This window comes from Ictalurus punctatus, chromosome 29, assembly GCF_001660625.3.
Source record: "Ictalurus punctatus breed USDA103 chromosome 29, Coco_2.0, whole genome shotgun sequence".
Classification (NCBI taxonomy): Eukaryota; Metazoa; Chordata; class Actinopteri; order Siluriformes; family Ictaluridae; genus Ictalurus; species Ictalurus punctatus.
This window is the reverse complement of record NC_030444.2, coordinates 3,572,169-3,592,512: the sequence shown is the minus strand read 5'-3', so window position 1 is coordinate 3,592,512 and position 20,344 is coordinate 3,572,169. Positions and strand designations below refer to the sequence as shown.

Genomic DNA, 20,344 nt, shown 5'->3' with positions numbered 1-20,344 from the left:
GTGGCTGATACTTCTAAAGCATTTTAGGATGATATATTGCTTATATAACTAATTGGGTTTCTAAAACTTCTCTCTTCACCTCCATTTTGTCTGTTCTGACCCTTCATCTCTCTCTCTCTCTCTCTCTCTCTCTCTCTCTCTCTCAGGGAGTGATTCTGATTCATGAGGTGAATGAAGGAGGTGCTGCTCATAGAGACGGGAGATTAATGGCAGGAGACCACATCCTTGAGGTATTTATAATTCTCCCTGAACGATTATGGTGATTTCAAGACACAACAGTGCTGTTATTACAAATGAGTATTCACATCAACAAGACACAACTGACCTATAAGTAACACCTGTAAGCTGCCACCATATCGAATGTAGGAACAATGTAGCACCAAATGTGTTATTGTTATAAAAGAGTAACACATTTATAAAAGATCATTTCAGTCCAAGAAATTGCTTTCTACATTTAATCTATATCTTACTGCTCGACTCTTTTATGTATCTCTGATATTGGCTAGTGGCATTTTCCCCTATTACCAAACTACCCCCTTTTAACAGGTGAATGGAATAGACCTGAGAATGGCTAGTCATGAGGAGGCTCTAAGTGTCCTGCGCTTGAGTCCCCAACACGTACGCCTCTGTGTGTACAGACACACATCTACACACACCTTCGACAATCAAGCTACACACACTCATGAGGACATGTGGGACCTTTTCACTGTGGACCTCCAGTTCCAACCAGGCCAGGACCTGGGCCTAAGCATTGTGGATAAAAGGTATACACAACATACATATCTGGATTTATCAGATAGTTAGCTGGATTGTCGTGTCCTGAATAATGTACTTTTGGTTTGTATTCCCATCTGCACATCCCATGTGACATCTATGGTAACATTCTAGAAAGTCAATGTGTTTATTGGTCACATATACATTAGAGCACAGTGAATTTATTTTCTTCACATGCCAGGAAGATGGGGTCAGAGCACAGGACCAGCCATGATACAGTGTCCCTGGTGCAGAGAGGGTTAAGGATCTTGCTCAAGGGGCCAACAGTGGGAGTTTGGCAGTGCTGGGGCTTGAACCCCTGACCTGTAACCCAGAGCCTTAACCGCCAAACCACCACTGCCCCATGCGTTCACTGCACCATGTCAGTGAACAATGCATGTTTTCATGTTCTCAATGCTCCAGAACACAGATTCGATTTGAGGTTTGCCTTCCAAGGAAAGATATTCCATTTGAAAGTTTTAACCTTCAGCCACACTCTAGCACCATGGGTGTTCTCGAGACGCATGCAGGCAGTCCTGTTGCGTCTGATTGCCAGAGGCATAAGGATACTGCCATATTTGGACAACTAGCTCCTAACTGTTTTCACCAAGGAGCAGGCCATCTGGAACACGTCCACGTTCGTTGCACACATTATGGTGCTCAGTTTCGCTCTGAATGCTCTAGTATTGAAGCAGGCCATACAGCTCACCTGCGTGAAGCTAGATTCATTGAGAAGGCTAGCCATGCTGACACCCGAACATGCAGCAGGCATTATCATGCTCATAAAATGAATTTTGCCCGGTTGATACATTAGATCCTGCTGAGAATGCCAGGATTATTAACCACAGCTGCAACGGTATTTCAGAATTAGTGATCAGCCTGGGACTAAACTCCAAATAGCACAGAGACATATCCTTATCTCATTGAGGTGGACATGAGTGGTAACTCACTGGCAGCACGAGACTCACAAAAGGGTTCCATCTGGGACCGGTGCCCCATCAGAGTAAGATAGTCACTATGGATGCCTTTCATGGTGAGGGGCAGTGTGGTGCCACAGAGACACACTAGGCATATGTAGTCCTACTATGAGAGTACAGCGCATCAAGCATGCTGGAACTTAATGCACTCTATCTAGATTTCAGTTCTGAGACACCACCACATGCTGGTCTGTTTGAACAATGTTGTGATGGTCAGAAACATTGCATCACCAGTGGCACAAGACACTATGAAGACTAGAAGAGTGCTCAGAGACTGGTGTCTACATTGAGAAGTGGTGTTCCAGATAAGTCTGGCAGGGCCCAGGTGGATCTCGTCGACTGTGCCAAATCAACCGACTGTGGTTCTCCCTGATGGAGCTAGGTCAGGATACACTGTCCCATGCCTGGCCTCAATGTCTACAGTACTATTTCCTACTCCACTACTGTTTCTGCCCACATTGCACAGAACTGAGCTCTACTGGACATGAATCGTTGGTAGGTTCTTCCCCAATTAGATCTCTGTCCCAAATGGATGGAATGATTTGCGCCTGTGCTTATGGGTTGGCCCATCAGACTGAAGAGGTGGTGATGAAATCGCTTCCACAAATGGTGTGCACTAGCCTTCCCACAAGGACTTCTAGACAGGGGAAAGTCCCCTTTGACAGTGAATTGTTTAGATTTAACAAGTAGCAGCTATTGCAGTCTGTCACAGCACCATGGATGGTACCTTGCGGGGGGCACATAAACTTGTCGCTGAAGGGAGCAAAGCACTTGTCCACCACACCCCCAAAAGCCCAGTGTGGGATTTCACTCTTGTACTGCAATTCCTTAAGCCCTTTACTCATGACGCAATGTAGGATGTCAAACTGAAATGGGTTCTCTTGTTTTTCCTGGCAAGTATTTCAACAGAGTACTCGCATGCATTGGTGGCCAGATGATTCTGGAGTGACCTTGTGGCTGAAGGGTTTTAAAATCTTTGCACTAATTTTATTAACCAATCGAATGAATTCACATCATTCAATGGAAGTGAACCTGTTGGGGAAAGAAACAGGGTCCACATTTACATAGTGGTGCTTTAAAGTTAGAATTTTATGTATCTGCATAAATATGACCTAAAACAACATCAGATTTTCTACTACAGGTACTAAAAGTAGACAAAGAGAACCCAGTTAAACAAATGAGACAAAAATATTATACTTGGTCATTTATTTACTGAGCAAAATGATCCAATGTTACATATCTGTGAGTGGGAAAGTATGTGAACTTCTAGGATTAGCTGTTTTAATTTGAAGGTGAAATAATCAGAGTCTGATCTTCATGACATATTTGTGGAAGCGTATCGTCACAAACAAAGGAGATTTCTGAGGACAGCAAAAAGAGATGTTGATGGTCATCAGGCTGGAAAAGGTTACAGAACCATCTCTAAAGAGTTTAGACTCCACCACCTCACAGTCAGACATATTGTGTACAAATGGAGGAAATTTAAGACCGTTGTTATGCTCACCAGGAGTGAAGACCAACAAAGATCACTCCAAGAGCAAGACGTGTAATAGTCCACGAGGTCACAAAGGAACCCTGGGTAACTTCTAAGCAACTGAAGACCTCTCTCACATTGGTTAATGGTAATGTTTATGAGTCCACCATCAGGAGAACACCGAACAACAGTGGTGTGCATGGCAGGGTTACAAGGAGAAAGCCACTGCTCTCCAAACAGAACATTGCTGCCCGTCTGCAGTTTGCTAAAGATCACGTGGACAGGCCAGAAGGCTGTTGGAAAAATGTTTTGAGGATGGATGAGTCCAAAATAGAATTTTTGATTTAAAAGAGAAGTGTTATGTTTGGAGAAAGGAAAAAACACTGCATTCCAGCATAAGAACCTTATCCCATCTCTGAAACATGAAGGTGGTAGTATCATGGTTTGGGTCTGTTTTGCTGCATCTGGGCAGGACGACTCACCATCACTGTTGAAACAATGAATTCTGAATATCAGCAAATTCTACAGGAAAATATGAGGACATCTGTCTGTGAACTGAACCTCAAGAGAAAGTGGGTCATGCAGCAAGACAACGACCCTAAACACACGAGTCGTTCTACCGGTTAAATGGTTCAACGGTTAAATAAGAATAAAGTGAATGTTCTGGAACGGCCGAGTCAAAGTTCTGACCTTAATCCAATAGAGATGTTGTGGAAGGACCTGAAGCGAGCAGTTCATGTGAAGAAACACACCAACATCCCAGAGTTGAATCTGTTCTGTACTGAGGAACGGGATAAAACTCCTCCAAGACGATGTGCAGGGCTGAGCAACAGTTTAGTCGCAGTTACTGCTGCACGAGGGTGCAGATACTGAAAACAAAAGGTTCACATACCTTTGCCACTCACAGATATGTAATATATAATTTTTGTCTCATTTGTATTATTGGGTTCTCTTATCCACTTGTGTGAAAATCTGATGATGTTTTAGGTCACATTTATGTAGAAATAGAGACCACTCTAAAGGGTTCACAAACTTTCAAGCACCCCTGTACATAAATAGTGATTCGTTTAGCAATGAGTACTACTAACATAGTAGTAGTCCTACAATTCATCAATTCAATGACATTTAAAAACATTTACTATAAAGTGGTTGTGTCTGTGGGTATGATCCGCATTCCTGTGTGTTGCAGGAACGACACTGGGATATTTGTATCTGAGATAAGACAGGGAGGGCTGGTTGAGACAGATGGAAGACTCTCACTTGGTGATCAGATTTTATCAGTAAATGGAGAGGACATAAGAGCTGTGACTCAAGATTACGCCCGAACACTACTCCAGGTGTTACTCTCACTCACACAAACACTTTCCTACAGAACAACCAACACACAAACACTTAATACTGATATTTGTTTGTAAGTGTATAATCAAAAGGACTAGGCGATTTCATTAATGCGTGTGTGGGTTTCAGAACTGCAGTGGATCAATGGTGCTGGAGGTAGCACGTTTTAGAGCTACTCCACATTATTCATATGAGTGCCAGGTAAGGAATGGAGTGTGATGCTGTAATTTCAAAGTGCTTCACTTCATAATGGACATTAATAACATGGCAATGTCTGCTTTAACCCCTGTAGTCGCTGTCTTTTTCAAATAAAAGGCAGAACATGTATACGGTGAGCTGAAATAAGTATTCAGACACTTTGGTTTTTGTAATTTGTATTTAATATACACTATATGGGTAAAAGTATGCGAACACTTAACCATCACACCCATATATGGGCCTTCCCCAAATGTTGCCACAACGTTGGAAGAACACGGTTGTCTAGAATGTCTTTGTATGCATTTCCCGTCACTAGCTCTAAGGGTCAAGCCGAACATGTTCCAGCAGGACAATGCGCAAATGGCTAAACGCACAAAGCGAGGGCGATAAAGTTTGCCAATGTTGAGTGGAAGAACTCAAGTGGCCTGCACAGAGCCTTTAACCTCAACCCCACTGAACAGTTTTGCCCAGCAAGCGTCCTCGTCCAATATCAGTGCCTGACCTCTCTAACTCTCTAGTGGCGAATACACACAACCACACTCCAACATCCAGAAGAGTGGCGGTTATTATCACAGCAAAACGCGGACGAAATCTGGAACGGGATGTTCAACAAGCACACATTGGTGTTTTGGCCATGTAGTGTACTTCCAGTGCATATATCCACTTCAAATTTTACCCTTGTATTCGCTTACTTGTAAGTGAAATAACGAGGGCATAACATACCCCAGTGCACGGAACAGCTAAGCAGCAACTTCTCCAATTACTTTTCCATCCATCCATCCATCCATCTTCTATAGCGCTTATCCTTTTCAGGGTCAAAGAGAACCTGGAGCCTATCCCAGGGAACATCGGGCACAAGGCGGGGTACACACTGGACAGGGTACCAATCCATCGCAGGGCACGATCACATACACACTCACACACCCATTCATACACTACGGACACTTTAGACACGCCAATCAGCCTACCGTGCATGTCTTTGGACTGGGGGAGGAAACCGGAGTACCCGGAGGAAACCCCCGCAGCACGGGGAGAACATGCAAACTCGGCACCTAATAATCCCCTCAAATTAAATCTAAAAGTCTGGAGATTATATTCCTTATTGAATTTTACATCCAATATTCATTGATCGGCCAGAACATACCAACCACTGACAGGTGAAGTGAATAACAGTGAATTACAATGGCATCTGTCAAGGGGAGGGGTGGGCTATATTTATTAGGCAGCAAGTGAACAGGGAGTTTTCGCAGTTGATGTGTTGGAAGCAGGAAAAATGGGCAAGCGTAAGGATCTGAGCGACTTTGATAAGGGCCAAATTGTGACGGCTAGACGACTGCGTCACAGCATCTCCAAAACAGCAGGTCTTGTACGGTGTTCCCGGTATGAAACACAAAAAAACAAAGTGGTCCAAAGAAGGAACCAGTGACAGGGTCATGGGTGCCCTTCCGAGGTCTTGTGGAGTCCATGCTTCGATGGGTCAGAACTATTTTGGCAGCACGAGGGGGACCTACACAATATTAAGCAGGACCTGATGCAAAAACGTTCTCATGCAAATTGGACCTCATCGTAAAAGACGTTGCCATTGGTGGTGAAGGATATCAAATGGAAACGCTACAGAGCCTTAGCAAAAACCTTAAACCTACATTTGTTAAGTCTAAGGAAGAAGAATGTGCTAAATGTGCTTTAGAGATCAGATTTCGTTACAAAGAACTAGGACCATCCTAAGCCGAGAAACTGTGGTTTCCGTAAGCAGCTGTATAACCAAAATTTCTTGTGTGCCATGACACAAAGATGGCCGCTGTAGATAAACCAAGCAAAATCATTTTTAAAACGGACCAGCAACCTGTATCAGACCAAACTGCATGTACAAATTGCGCGTTTCTGAAGTGGATCTACAGTATGCACTGAAAATATATTAACAAAAATAAAATGTCAGAATACTTATTTCATCCTCACGCTATAATTTTATAATTCATGGGCGGGTTTTTTTTCTCAATATTACCATCGCGATACTAAATCTAGGGTACGTTATTTATATTTAAAATCGATTCAACAATTGATTACGTTAAAAAAATATATATGTCAAAAATTGAAACAGTTTTCAGTAGTACCTCCAGAACTCATAAATCTCTCTCTCAGAATAACCTTCCAGGCTGGTGATGTGAATCCCTCGTGCTTCTCGTTCCTGTAAGTGCGTCTCATACTTTACAGTCCATGTCTATAGTTACCAAAATCATACTGAAATGAATATGACTGACTAATCGACGATCATCGCTGACATTTACAGCTCTGGAAAAGGAAGAAGTAGAAACGTGGAGCCAGTGTCCGGGAAATGGCTGGTGCGCGTGAGTGATGGGCAGACCTTCAGGAGAACCACACACTCAGGAGCACTGGAGAATGAGACGTACCAGTGGCATCCCACACATCAAACTCTATACACCGATGATCGTAAACACTGTTTATTACCGTCCTGAAAAATGTTTCAGAGAACGCAGTTTTAGCTGTTTGTTGGATAACTAAAATCCCAGAAACTCTCAGTGGGTTCCTCGTTCCATTCTCATTCCTAAGCGCTTCCCTGCAGGTAGGAAATAAAACGCCGTGAGAGGAATAACTAAAGCTGGGTGGATTATGAGACCCTAGTCTGTCTTCTACACCTTATAATCAATAAGTGAAAATCCGTATCAAAGCATCCGTTCGCGACACGTAGCTCGTCTGGTGTAATTCTGCATTGAGCTTATTAAAAGCGTATTAAAATCAGAACAGCGTGTCCTGTCGCTTTTACATGTTAACTGTAGTACAGCTGTAGTTCACGGTTTCTAATCAGCGAGTGGAAATGATGAGAAATACTCCGAATGCAGTATGTATTTAACTGTAGACCAACTCAGCCAATCACTGAAGCAGGCTCATGTTGTTCAGTGGGAGAAGACAACAAATGCCAGTGCTGAAGCCTAGTACTCATTCAACACTGCAATTATATTTGACATCTTCGCTTCGCTTAAGGCATGAACAATGAATGTGAATCTGGAGAATTTAAACTCTTGCTTTTTTGTTTTTTGTGTTGTGTTTTTTTTTGGTTATACGTGAAGGACCTCACGGACAATGATTCGATCAAGATTCGATCGAGGGAAAGATAGCGATGCTCAGAGGAAACAGTAGGATTGAAATGTATTTATTTTTGTAAAGATGTTTAATATTTAACCCAAACCTATATTCTTCAGCTGGACTGACACTGTGCATCATTCTTTATATTTGCCATATCTACGATCGCATAGAGCACCGTTTTAATCCTTAGAAGCGGGAAACAGTCTTGTTTTTCTTCATGTTATGAACACTTTGAAGTTCTATGTATTGTTCTGAAAAAAAAAAATCTAGATATTTAAGTCATGACTTACTGGAATAAAATGATGTATTCACATATATATTTTTAATAAGTATGACATTTCTGTCTACTGCCCTTAACATTCTGATTTTCTCAATAAATCAGATTTGGAATCGATTTATATCTCTCTCTCCCTCTCATAGCATAGGAGCTCAGCAATAAAAAGACATTTTCCCATCCACCTATCCATCTCAGCTAGCTCCTCAACCATATGGAGTGACTAACTCAGTGGAACAACACTGGATTAAGAAAGTCAGGCGAAGGAAAACGGGATTGAATACGGATTTATACGGAACGGTTAAATCGGGTTCCCAGCTTGCTCAGTTGGTAAAGCATAGGACTCTTGATCTCAGGATTGTGGGTTTGAGTCCCACACTGGGCGCACAGGCGAGTGCATATTTACTGCTGGTCCTAAGCCTCAGATAAACGCTTCAGAAAGCTTTTTAACACCGGATGCCCTATGACAAATCAATACGTGGACAACGGAAGGGGATCCACTGTGGCGACCCCTAACTGGAGCAGCCGAAAGAACACAAACTAAAGTGTATTTCATTAGCTCCTTCCCTTGAATTATATTTAAGGTATAAAACATGACGAGGTGTGCCGTTACAGGAAAACAAATCAACAGCAAGTAGACGCCGATTCTTTATACAGCAGAATCGAATTCCTATTGGTCAGAAGACGATGATTAAATTTTCCTCCGATAGTACACTTGTTTCAGCTGTAAGGTGAATCAACGTGCTCGTGCGGATACCTTATTTGTCAATAGCACCGGCACGAGGACTTGTCCGGTGGATGCACCAGAAAAACTGATTAACAAAAACGTACCTTGTTGAACACTTATTCGGAAGGAGTCTCCAGTATCGGCTGCTTATTTGGCAGCTGAATCTTGCGTCTGGCGTAGGCTAGAAATAAATTCGCCATGGCAACAAGTGTCAATTATAAACAGTGATCCCACGTTAGAAAGAACAATAAGACGAGATACAGGCTTTATTATAAAAGTATTTATTACGGCATTTCGCGATTACAGCACGTAGAATTTTTTTCAAAAAAAAAAATCATTCTATAATAGAACTAAACACTTTAAGATTTTACTTGCTAGGGGCGAAACAAAAATATTAAAATTCTCTACTCATCATTAACGAGTGATCACTACACCCCCATGTGGATGGGGCATGATGTGCTCGGACGATGAACTTCCGGGTTTGGTAGTTTATAAGCCATTTATATCGTAGAAATATTTTGGGCACGGCTTTTGAAGTGATCCATTTGTTGAGGAGTGATTAACAGACTATACAGTCACTAACTGTAAACCTACAAACTCAACACGGTATACGTATGATAAGTTCACCTGATTAAATGGCCAACGCTCGTATCTATAAGTTACATCGTATATGCGAAATCCGAAAAGAGAAAAGATGAAGTTAGTCCAGTAAAATCACTAACCACACCAACTCGCTATCGCATTACTTACTCTTTAATTGCTTGATGAAAATCCAAAGTCGTATACAATCTACGCTACAAGCCGGTACAGTGCACTGTCAGTTTGTAAGAAAAAATTTCCATGGAAGAAAGAAAGAAAAAAAAAAAAAACCCAAAGCAAGAAAAATAATACTACGTTTTCTTTCCCGCAATTTTCAAATGTGACTAAATATCGAATTATATACGAGTTCAAATGCGTATATTTATTTACAGCTCACGGTTCAAACCCATTCGAATGTGTATGGTCTTCATGAGGAGTATGTGATTTATGCAAAGTGCTTATGTAACCGAAGAAGAGCTGCAAGTGAATAAGAAATAGGAGGTGTAATGAGAATAAGGGGTGAGATGAGAGATGCTTGAAGTCACAGATGGTTTCAAATTTTACTTTGTGTATGTAAATGAGTGCGCTCTGTGTGTGTGTGTGTGTGTGTGTGTGTGTGTGGGCTTCCTGTTTCTATTGTCCTTCTCGTCCAGTCGAGTGCGAGACGACGGAATGGCCGCCCACTCGTTTCTAATTGCTGAAAATGCCTCCTCTTTCCACCGCTCGCTCCATGTTAATACTGACCTTTCGATAGCCTTAGGAAGGTCTGATCTTCGCCTGCCGTTCGAGTTCTTAACAGAGAGGAGGATCGAGCGTTTGTTTACAATATGCCTTTCTGAACGACTCTTCTCAGCGCAGGCCTGGTTTCACTTTCTGCCTTTTCCTTTGCCTTTGCCCTTTCCGGAATCCCTTGCGCTCTCTTGCTTGACCTCTTTTGTGGGTTTGGCCTTCTTTTGCTGTAGGGTCAGGACAGAAAGAGAGAGATTTATGAAGAGCATTCAGTGGTAGAACAACAGATCCACCGATAAGATAATACAAACATGATAATACAGACTCTACTATAGAGTCAGGCTAATGCGGATTATACGCTACAGTGCAGTTCTAGATTATAACAGTAAGGAATAAAACACAACAGGTCATGCGCTTATAGAAACATAATCAACAACAGGGTATGTGATGCAGCCCAGGTTACTGTTCCCACACCAATATCTTACTCCACTGAAACCACAGCAACGTGAGAACGATTACATTAAAAAAAAAAATTCATAAAACATATCCGTTTATAGTAGAGGTCGACTGATAGTTATCTGTAAAATCCACCAAGTTGGGCGGTACCCACCGACCTATAACCGATTCATCAACTGGTTCTTTTAAAATTGATACTGAATGAAAATATAACACTTTTGAAAAATATATAAAAATATAACACTTTTGCAATATTTTTTATTGCAAAAATAAACAGTACTGACTGTACCGTGAAAGTGTACTGTACTTTTTTAAAAATGAAATAAAGATATTAACTATTAATGAATATTAATGTAAACAAACGATATACATCCGAATTTAACCAAAAAGTAACACTCCAAATAACAAATAAAAATGAGGGATATCCAAAATAATAATAATTTTAAAAAATAATAATAAAAAACACCTCAAAACAACACAATAAAATTAGTCCGTTTTTTATTTCGCCTCTAGAGGCCGCTCTCGCACCGTATAGTAATGACAACGGGTGCTTCTCAGCCGCTCCGCAACGGACGAAACTGGGAAAAATATCGGTGTGCGTTTTTGATAGTTCCAGCAAACGGTTATCGGTGCTAACCGTCAAAACCGATCAATCGCTCGACCTCTAGTCTATACTTATGTTTAAATGTTTAAAGTTAGCTCCTATTACCCCTTACGTTATAACTCCTGAACAAGACTGGAGACACACTCCTTCCAAAAATGCTTAATAAACATCTCACAGAAAACCTCAATATATCAACAATTACACACGTTTTTAGGTTGTTTTTTTTTTTTTAAACTGTTTATGTGGAGCCCCTGTTTGTATGGACCCCCATACAAGTCCCTGTGGAAGTTACTATAGAAACGATAACATGTTAGAATCGAGAACATCACTACTGCCAGAGCTGCTGATAAAGAAAACTAATCAACAAGTTCAAATGAATAATAATAATAATGAATGTGAACAGTGTAAAGTTAGCAATGAAGTAATCAGCCCGATATCGGTGTTTCGTAATTCACCTTGATCATGGCGTCCGTATTAAGAGTTTCCTCCTCCTCCTCCTCGTCTTCTTCCTGTCCCTGGAGGTCACTGTCTAAACTCAGATCAGGTTCGACCGCTCCTCTGCGACCTTTCTTTACTACCTGCAGTGAGTACGGTGTCAAGTGGGACTCCTTGTTATAAGCTCGCGTGAATGCAGCTTTCACCTGCGGAGAAAAAGTCAGTGTCACTTTAAATGTCACTTAAATGTCATTTTAAATGTCACATCACAGGTGATGTCACTTTAAAATGACATCACAGCGCTGTCATTTCTGCACAGTAATGGTCCCAGTAAGCAAATAACTGCCATGGTGGTCAGTGAACCATTTCACTGTGGATTTGGATGCATGCTTTAGATTATTATACTTCTGGAAGATCCAACCACGAGCCAGATGTAGCTTCTTCTCAAAGGCAGACAGATTTTCATCCAAAAGCTCCCGGTACTTCATGATGCAATGTATCCTAACGAGGTTCTCAGGGACTTTGGAGGAACTCCACATTTTTCTCTCCTCTATTTTTCTCTCATCTGAACAGAACTCGGTTCCTGTAAAAGGTTCCAGTAGCATCTGGCGATCTCCACGTGCATGTTTGTGGTTAGAAAAGGCTTTCTTTTGGCATGAAGATAAAGGGGATTTAATTTTAGATTCATTTAATTTCAACTTTGAGGCACGGTGATCGTAAAAATGCTGCCATCTTCTGCAAAACTCCAACTGTGAACCTTGGAGAAACTTCTACCCTTCTAACCATGCACTCGTACACTCTTCTGGCATACGGCCATTTTTAACCACCGGATTTCATTTGTATTCTTTAAATGTTCCTCATGTTGCTGGATGAGGAAATCTGGCCTTATGATTGTGTCACCTCATACTTATACCCTGGAGAAAGAGGAAGAGTCATGGCTGACTGCTTAAGAGCTCCTAAACAATCAGGTGATGTCAAAAAAAAAAAAGTAATACAAACAAGAAGATCCTTCAAGGAGATTTTCAGGCCCTCCAGGATTTTTCCCAATCGCAGAAAGGAACGCAAAATCAAGCAAACTCCGCAGTATTCGTAGGAGCGTGCAATTTTTCAAAATGACCCGTTTTTCAAGATTTTTCAAAAAGATTTTCTGCAGATTCGGGGCCGAGAGCCCTCTTCGAACATGAGTGCAGCAAAAAGGTCTCGTTTACCAACAAACATCGATGCGGAAAGGCCGCGCGAAATAATTGCGTACGATTGCGATTTCGCCAATTCGAGTAGTTTTCCACATTTAAAGAAAAAAAAAAAAAAAAAAAAAAAAAAAGCACAAAAAACTCCGCAAGTCGCGTCGCTAATGTTTTAAAAAGCCGCAGCGAAATCAAGCGTTTTTGGCTGCAACGATCACGTACCAAAAAAAACTCTCCGAAATCCCGTACGTATCGGATTTCCGGAACAATCTCTACAGGTTCCAATACCTGTTCCACGTGTGGCTTTGTTTAAAAGCTATTCTTGATATTGCACACAACCACAATGAGATTTTTTCCCCATAACTATTTCACCCATCTACCCCAGGTGACGATGATTCCTGAACTGACAGGAACTCTATAAGAAACCGAAGACGAACTTGCCACAGCCGTAAAGCAGAACACAACGCAGCGGATCTTCATACCTTGGAGTCGAGCTTGGAGTACGGATCGGCCTGTCCGCCCCATGTACTGATCTCCATGATGCTGTCGAAATCCTCTTTGACGATGTCGTAGTCGTCCATCAGCGTCACGCTCTGACTGGCTCCGTCTGCCCCACGACACCGCAGGGGCTCCAGCAGGGCGGAACGCAGGTAGGGCAGGTAGTCTAGATTTATCGCCTCCTTACTGCTCAGTGTCCTAGGCAGAGAGGATGGCAAAATTACAAGGATCGCAGGCTCTGACAGCACGCAACGAGGCAAGGCATATTTAAAACATTTCGCATTTCTGAGCAAAAAAAAAAAAAAAAGAGTTTAAAACACAGTCGATTAATCATTTCGCTTTCAATATTAAAAACAAACAACGAACCCAAAAACGCTACACGGACCGAAAACCTTCAACTACCAGGTGGTGTGATGCGGTCGCTTCTGCACATTTACACACGTTTTGTTTTGTTTCGTTGAGCGTCCACACTACAAATCCCTGTGTTAATCGTTACTATGGAAACAATAAGGTATGCGCGCACCGAGCCGGCACCACTGTGAGACAGATCCATCAAATGAACACCTTCTGACAATCCGTGGTATAAGAACCCAGTGACGGTTTATTTTCAGTCGTATCTACCATATGTACATTTCCAACGACCCCGAGTAGAACCCCGAATAGCTACGAGAGTGAAAGTGTGTGTGTGTGTGTGTGTGTGTGTGTGTGTGTGCGTGCGTGTGAAGCACTCACTTCAGACTCATGTGTGAGGACAGCTCCTGTACAATACGACTGTGTTTGCCCGTGGATGAGAACTTCCCCAGCCAGCTGGGAAACGTGGGAAACTGACTCATATAACCGCGCATCAATTCCCCAGGCAGCACACTGGCGTAGATTGCCTGGATGATACACAGACACACAGTTCACAGAAGAAATATAAACAAGGGTTCATTCTCGGACCTGTATAATGACACCAGAAACACAAATTCAGCAGAATTAAGCTTCCACACCGGGTCCGTATTCCTGCAAATATAAAAGATTAAAAAAAACACATACTATATACGGCATGTAATCGAATGTGATACTATGACATTTTTGATACGGCAAAAATAAATCCCGCCTGAACATGAGCCTTGAGGACATTCGGAGTTATAAAGAGAAAAAGTGACTTTTTCAGAGGAAGAAGCGTGGGCTTGAATACGATTACTGCAGCTCACGTGATGTACGAGTCTGATCTTCATAAAACATGCCTGTGGAAGTGTATCATGGCACGAACAAAGGAGATTTCTGAGGACCTCAGAAAAAGAGATGTTGAAGCTCATCAGGCTGGAAAAGGTTACAGAACCATCTCTAAAGAGTTTGGACTCCACCAATCTACACTCAGACAGATTGTGTACAAATGGAGGAAATTCAAGACCGTTGTTACCCTCACAGGAGTGAAGACCAACAAAGATCACTCCAAGAGCAAGACGTGTAATAGTCCACGAGGTCACACAGGAACCCTGGGTAACTTCTAAACAACTGAAGGCCTCTCTCACATTGGCTAATGTTAATGTTCATGAGTCCACCATCAGGAAAATGGTGAGTCACTGCTCTCCAAAACGAACATTGCTGCCCATCTGCAGTTTGCTAAAGATCACGTGGACAAGCCATAAGGCTAGTGTAACAATATTTTGAGGACAGATGTTATGTTATGTTTGGAGAAAAGAAAACACTGCATTCCAGCATTAGATCCTTATCCCATCTGTGAAACATGGTGGTGGTAGTATCATGGTTTGGACCTGTTCTGCTGCATCTGGGCAGGACGGCCTCCAGCATTGATAGAACAATGAATTCTGAATATCAGCGAATTCTAAAGGAAAATATCAGGACATCTGTGCATGATCTGAATCTGAAGAGAAAGTGGGTCATGCGGCAAGACAACGATCTTAAACACACGAGTCGTTCTACCAAAGAACGGTTAATTAAGAATAAAGTGAATGTTCCGGAACGGCCGAGTCAAAGTCCTGACCGTAATCCAATAGAGATGTTGTGGAAGGACCTGAAGCGAGCAGTTCATGTGAGGAAACCCACCAACATCCCAGAGTTGAATCTGTTCTGTACTGAGGAACGGGATGAAACTCCTCCAAGACGATGTGCAGGACTGAGCAACAGTTACTGGAAATGTTTAGCTGCAGTTATTGCAGCACAAGACGGTCACACCAGATACTGAAAGCAAACGTTCACATACTTTTCTACACCGCTCACAGATGTGCAATATTGGATCATTTTCCTCAATAAATAAATGACCGAGTATAATATTTTTATCTCATTTGTTTAATTAGGTTCTCTTCATCAACTTTAAGGACTTTAAGTATAGCTGGTCTCTAATCACATTGAGTACGTACCCTTTAGAGCTCTTGAACCTATTATAATATGTAATACCTCAATCTATTATGGCTAAATAAGTGAGATCATGATTAAATTCTGATTGTTATCACGGTGGAAAAAATCACTAGCCTGGGAGCAGATTTTGTGTCGGGATTATTAGGGGTTTGTTTTGTATTTTTATCTTGGTTGTCTGGTATAGAAGTAGGATAAGCAGGCTGGAAATATAGCACTTGCTCCGGATCCCACCCACAGCTGTACAACACATCGTTTTTTTTTCCCCCTAGGCAGATTAAATAGTGTGCACAGATAACCTTTCCAGACTCGGGTCCAGCCTAAAAGCCGTTATATAACTCTCCTGTGTTACTATACACACTCACCTCACAGCTGAGAAAAAAAATAAAGAAGCAAACCCAGAATCTAATAATATCCTGAAGATGTGATGTAAGGGGATATTAGAGCACACTTACCCAGAGCGTTCGCTAATGAATTTATGACTTGTCCACCACTACTTGTGATGAAAAGGTCTAATCGTAACTGCTGTTCATTTACACATAAGGGAACAGAGTGTGTATGTACCTGTGTGGGTAGCAGAGACCAGGTCTGGCGAGAACGGATCTGCCTGTCCACTAAATCTCCATCGCAGATGCTGTCGGCCGTTTTACTCAGCAACACTAAATGATTCTTCAGATTTCCCCTGACACACACACACACACACACACACCACCACCATGGAACAAGCAATGAAAAATATAAATTTACAAAGCAACTGTACATCTGAATACGTCATTGTGTGTATGCGCGTAAAGTCTTTGTGCGCGTGTCCTACCCTGCGGCAGCTGGCCGGACGTGTATGTAGTTCTCTTGGACGAACAGCGGTGCCAGCGAGTAATCGTGAAAGAAAAGGTCCGACTTGTCAATCAGGGTCATGTGGGCGGTCTCTTCACCTGAAACAAACACTTTCCTGCACACGTCAAATGGTCCCTGGAAACAAACAAACACTTACTTTTAGGAGGACGCTGCTTTTGGTACGTCTACCGTAATGCGAGTGTGTGCGTGTGTGTGAATGTGAGTGTGTAAGCGGGTACCATTTTCATGTCCTTCTTGGCCCTGTTAGCGTCTGCTTTTGCCTGGTCGTAGGTCATGACCTTGTCCGTGGCTGACCACATGCTCAAATTATGCAGCACCTGGATAAAAGTGACATCACAAACAATACAAAACTATATTATAAAGCTATACAAAAATACATTTATAAGTACTAAACAAAGATTAGGTTTTTTTCCCCCGCATCGAGCTTTAAATATGTCTTTATATTTCTCTCACGTTAGATTTGAAGGAGCACCAGCATGATTATTATTTGTACCAAAACAGATTTGTATCTATCTGATTTATTTCATGGGCCTGGAGAGGGTTGACCTTGGTGTGATTTAGCTTCGGGACCTTGGAATATTCTCACAAAACACAACATGCATCACAATATAACGTCTAGAACTTGACGCCAAAGGTGGATGGGACTCCTCCGCTACCGAGTCTAGTCCTTCTAGTTACTAACTTGTATCGCTCAAAAACCCTTGTAATATACTTCAAACGGGAAGGAAGCTATTGAAGAAACACAATTTCAGACATTTCACCTTGCTATGACCTTTGGACCGGTTTGGATCAATTCCAAAATCTAAATCAGCTCATCTGCTAGTTATAACGATAAGTCCATATTAAAGTTGCAAGCAGCATGTTCGGGGGCCAAGCACCCAGACTCGGTGAGCCGCACATTCACGGACGTGCTACAATTGCTGCCTAAGCAATAGCAGGAAAGAACTGCTAGAACTTTAGGCAAAGGGATTCAAGAGTGATTTGTAGTTTCACTCATGATGTGTATGTTTTGACCACGGACAGTGCTGTGACCCGTGATGTATTTTTTTTTTCTTCTTGCAATTTAAAAGCATCTAAGGTATTTATGTTTTTTCTCATGAGACTTCCCCCCACCTCCACTTTGTGCAAGTTTAAACAGGTCTCAAGATGATGTGAATCAAATTTGGTGATGATTGGGCAGAATTTGGAGGTGGAACAGCAATAAATGGCACTTGGATGGAAGCATATTTAGGCATTTTATTGTAAATTTTGACCAGCAAGTGGCGCTGTAACGAGATTTGTCGAATTAGTCTTGGGGCATGGTCCTGAGAATGCCTACCAAGATTTGTCTCGGCGTGCACGGACGCTGCTGAGATACAGCCTCGCGTCCTATTTGGCACATTAAGGACAAAATTTGTAGGATTAGTGAAAAAAACAGTTTTTTGAAGAAAAATAAATAAATCCAAGATGGCGGAAAATCTAATTAGGTGGAAATTGACATCATATGGTGCGTTGAACTCGTCGCAGAGATGCCTGGCTATTAATTTTGGACACACGATTCAAAAGTTATGACCATAAACACACTCCCTAATTTGACCCGATGGTGGCGTTGGAAGCACTTGGCCCAAGTTTGGTCAGAATGTTCCTTAGACCCTCCTCAATCAGTGTGCCAAAACTTTTTACTAGACGGTTCTATGGGCTGCTATGAACATCCTAGCCTGAAGAAGAAGAAAAATAAAAGGTAGAACAACAACAAGGTGCCTACACAGCGTCGGTGCTTGGCCCCCTTATAAATCCTACAAACATTCAACCACTCATTCTTGCTCTAAAAAGAATCTGGCGCAGACGCACAACCCAAAGACATGACGCCACCCAGTGGCAGAGGCATAAAGATGAACAGCAGCCAGAAAACAGATATGTTATCTACTGCTTTTTAAAATCACACAAAGCACATAATAAATATGACTTATGAAAATTTCTGTTCCATAGTCTACAGAGGACACACGATTTATTACGAAATCGACGTTATATAATATTTCCCAGCCCAAGCTCCATCTAAACACTCTTGACGGAAACGTCGCGGTGGAACATACCTGTCGAATGTCCTGATTTGACGCCAGGATGACTTCGTTGAGCGCCGGGGGCGGGATCTTTAAACCTTCTTTAAAAGCAATGGACATCATGGCACCCTGATTAGTGAGAAAGAAGCGAGGAAGGACACTTCAGTGTAAAAGCGGACATTGAGAGATGCGCTAGGGATTTATACGCCGTTTTTGCTTCGACTGCTCGGATTAACCCGAGACAGACGGGTCTGCGGTTCTCGAGGACGTTTCGCTACCTTTATCTGTTCCACGCGAGGCCGGTGGAAACGCAGGTCGAAGCAGTAGTTAGCGAGGGAGCGGATCTTCATATGGTTGCGGTCGTTACACATGCAAATAATGGGGATCTTTGAATTTTTGATCAGACCAATCAGCTCCTGCAGGCATCGCACAGAAGACACATGGATTAAAATACGGGTGGGTTAACTCTTATTTGGTGGTTAACACTGTGCAAGTTTTTTTAATTTATTTATTTTTTTTAAACAAACAAAAAAAACCTGTATTCCTCCTCTGTCCTCATTTCCTGCCATGCCATCCACCTCGTCCATTATCAGAACGTGTTTATCGCTGACCGTCTGAGATGCACCTGAGAACACACACAATGCTTTAGTTTCTAACTGAACAAACGACCCTCGTTTCTGAAGCCTTTTCAATCTAATCTATACCCACTTCGTCTGCAGCTCAGTCTAGACAGTTGTTCGAGAACTCGATACATGATTAACGCCGCCATGAATTCTGATGCCTGACGTATTTGTAAATCAAGCTCTAATATTTAGAGCTTAGACCATCGTACATTCGTTCCAAGCAAAGTCATGTGACACCGAATGACCGAGTAAGCCTTACTGTATCGCTCTAGAGGTCGCAAGAAAAATAAATCGAGTTTTGGTGAGTCTGTGCCTTCTGTAGTGTAGGTTTCTATCCTGTTCTTGGCTGACACGAGTGGAACCCGAAGAGATCTTCTACTGTTGAAGCCGAGCCACCTCAGGGTTTGACGTGTTGCACTTTCTGAGGTGCTTTTCAGCTCACCACGGTTGTACAGCGTGCTTATGTGAGTAACCATAGACCTTTCCTTTCAGCTGGAACCAGTCTGGTCTTTCTCCTCTGACCTCTCTAATCAACGAGGTGTTTCCATCCACAGAACTGCTCTTACTGGATGTGTTGTTGTTTGCACCATTTTGTAGACCGCTGTGCATGAAAATCCCTGAAATATTCAGAGCCGTCTGGCTCCAACAAACACGCGGCAGACGAAAACGCTTTTCCCCCCGGTCTGATGTGAACATTAACTGAAGCACTTGACCTCTATCCTACAGGATTTTATGCACGGTCCTGCTGCCACACGATTGCATGAGTAAGCAGGGGAAAAAAAAAAATGTAACTAATATACCCGATGCACTTGTAACGTTTGCGGATTTAAAAAAAACAAAAACAAAACAACCTTCTGAATCATAAAAACAGACTCGCGCATTACATAAATATCAAATATAATCCTTTTCGCTTGCAGCAAGCGGTACCAGTGCTGTACGTTTAAAATATGCAGCGGTATATTGGTTAATGATGCAAGTCAAAAAACGCCTTGAGACTTCCATTAGAAAGGAGTTTGTGAGTAAACACATGTTCTGCTCTGAATTTATCTTACTGTTAAAGGGGTCAAAAAGTTTGAGAAGCCCTGGGTTCCGTATTATATGACGCATGTATCGTAAAATTCAGCATGGATGATGATGT

General features: G+C 42.1%; 1 protein-coding gene and 1 long non-coding RNA gene across 4 annotated transcripts in view; one reads left to right on the top strand and one right to left on the bottom strand.

Moving 5' to 3' along the window:
* Positions 1–2,513: 2,513 nt before the first annotated feature.
* Positions 2,514–9,365, top strand: LOC128629469 (uncharacterized). Of its 2 annotated transcripts, XR_008393818.1 has the most exons (3): positions 2,514–4,541; positions 4,672–6,927; positions 7,028–9,365. It is a non-coding gene; the product is annotated as an uncharacterized LOC128629469 (long non-coding RNA). The 2 variants fall into 2 exon arrangements; XR_008393817.1 differs by having other exon boundaries at positions 2,514–6,927.
* The window catches only part of rfc1 (replication factor C (activator 1) 1), a 25,837-nt gene continuing 14,594 nt past the window's right edge, over positions 9,102–20,344 (bottom strand). For both annotated transcript variants that reach the window (XM_053677718.1, XM_053677719.1), the window contains exons 16-25: positions 19,120–19,208; positions 18,862–18,999; positions 18,617–18,712; positions 16,763–16,861; positions 16,504–16,658; positions 16,254–16,371; positions 14,061–14,206; positions 13,313–13,526; positions 11,667–11,852; positions 9,102–10,378 (exon numbers count right to left, since the gene is read on the bottom strand). In XM_053677718.1, coding sequence (XP_053533693.1) covers positions 10,289–10,378; positions 11,667–11,852; positions 13,313–13,526; positions 14,061–14,206; positions 16,254–16,371; positions 16,504–16,658; positions 16,763–16,861; positions 18,617–18,712; positions 18,862–18,999; positions 19,120–19,208 — 1,331 coding nt within the window. In that variant the 3' untranslated portion in view covers positions 9,102–10,288. The remainder of the gene's footprint in view (positions 10,379–11,666; positions 11,853–13,312; positions 13,527–14,060; positions 14,207–16,253; positions 16,372–16,503; positions 16,659–16,762; positions 16,862–18,616; positions 18,713–18,861; positions 19,000–19,119; positions 19,209–20,344) is intronic.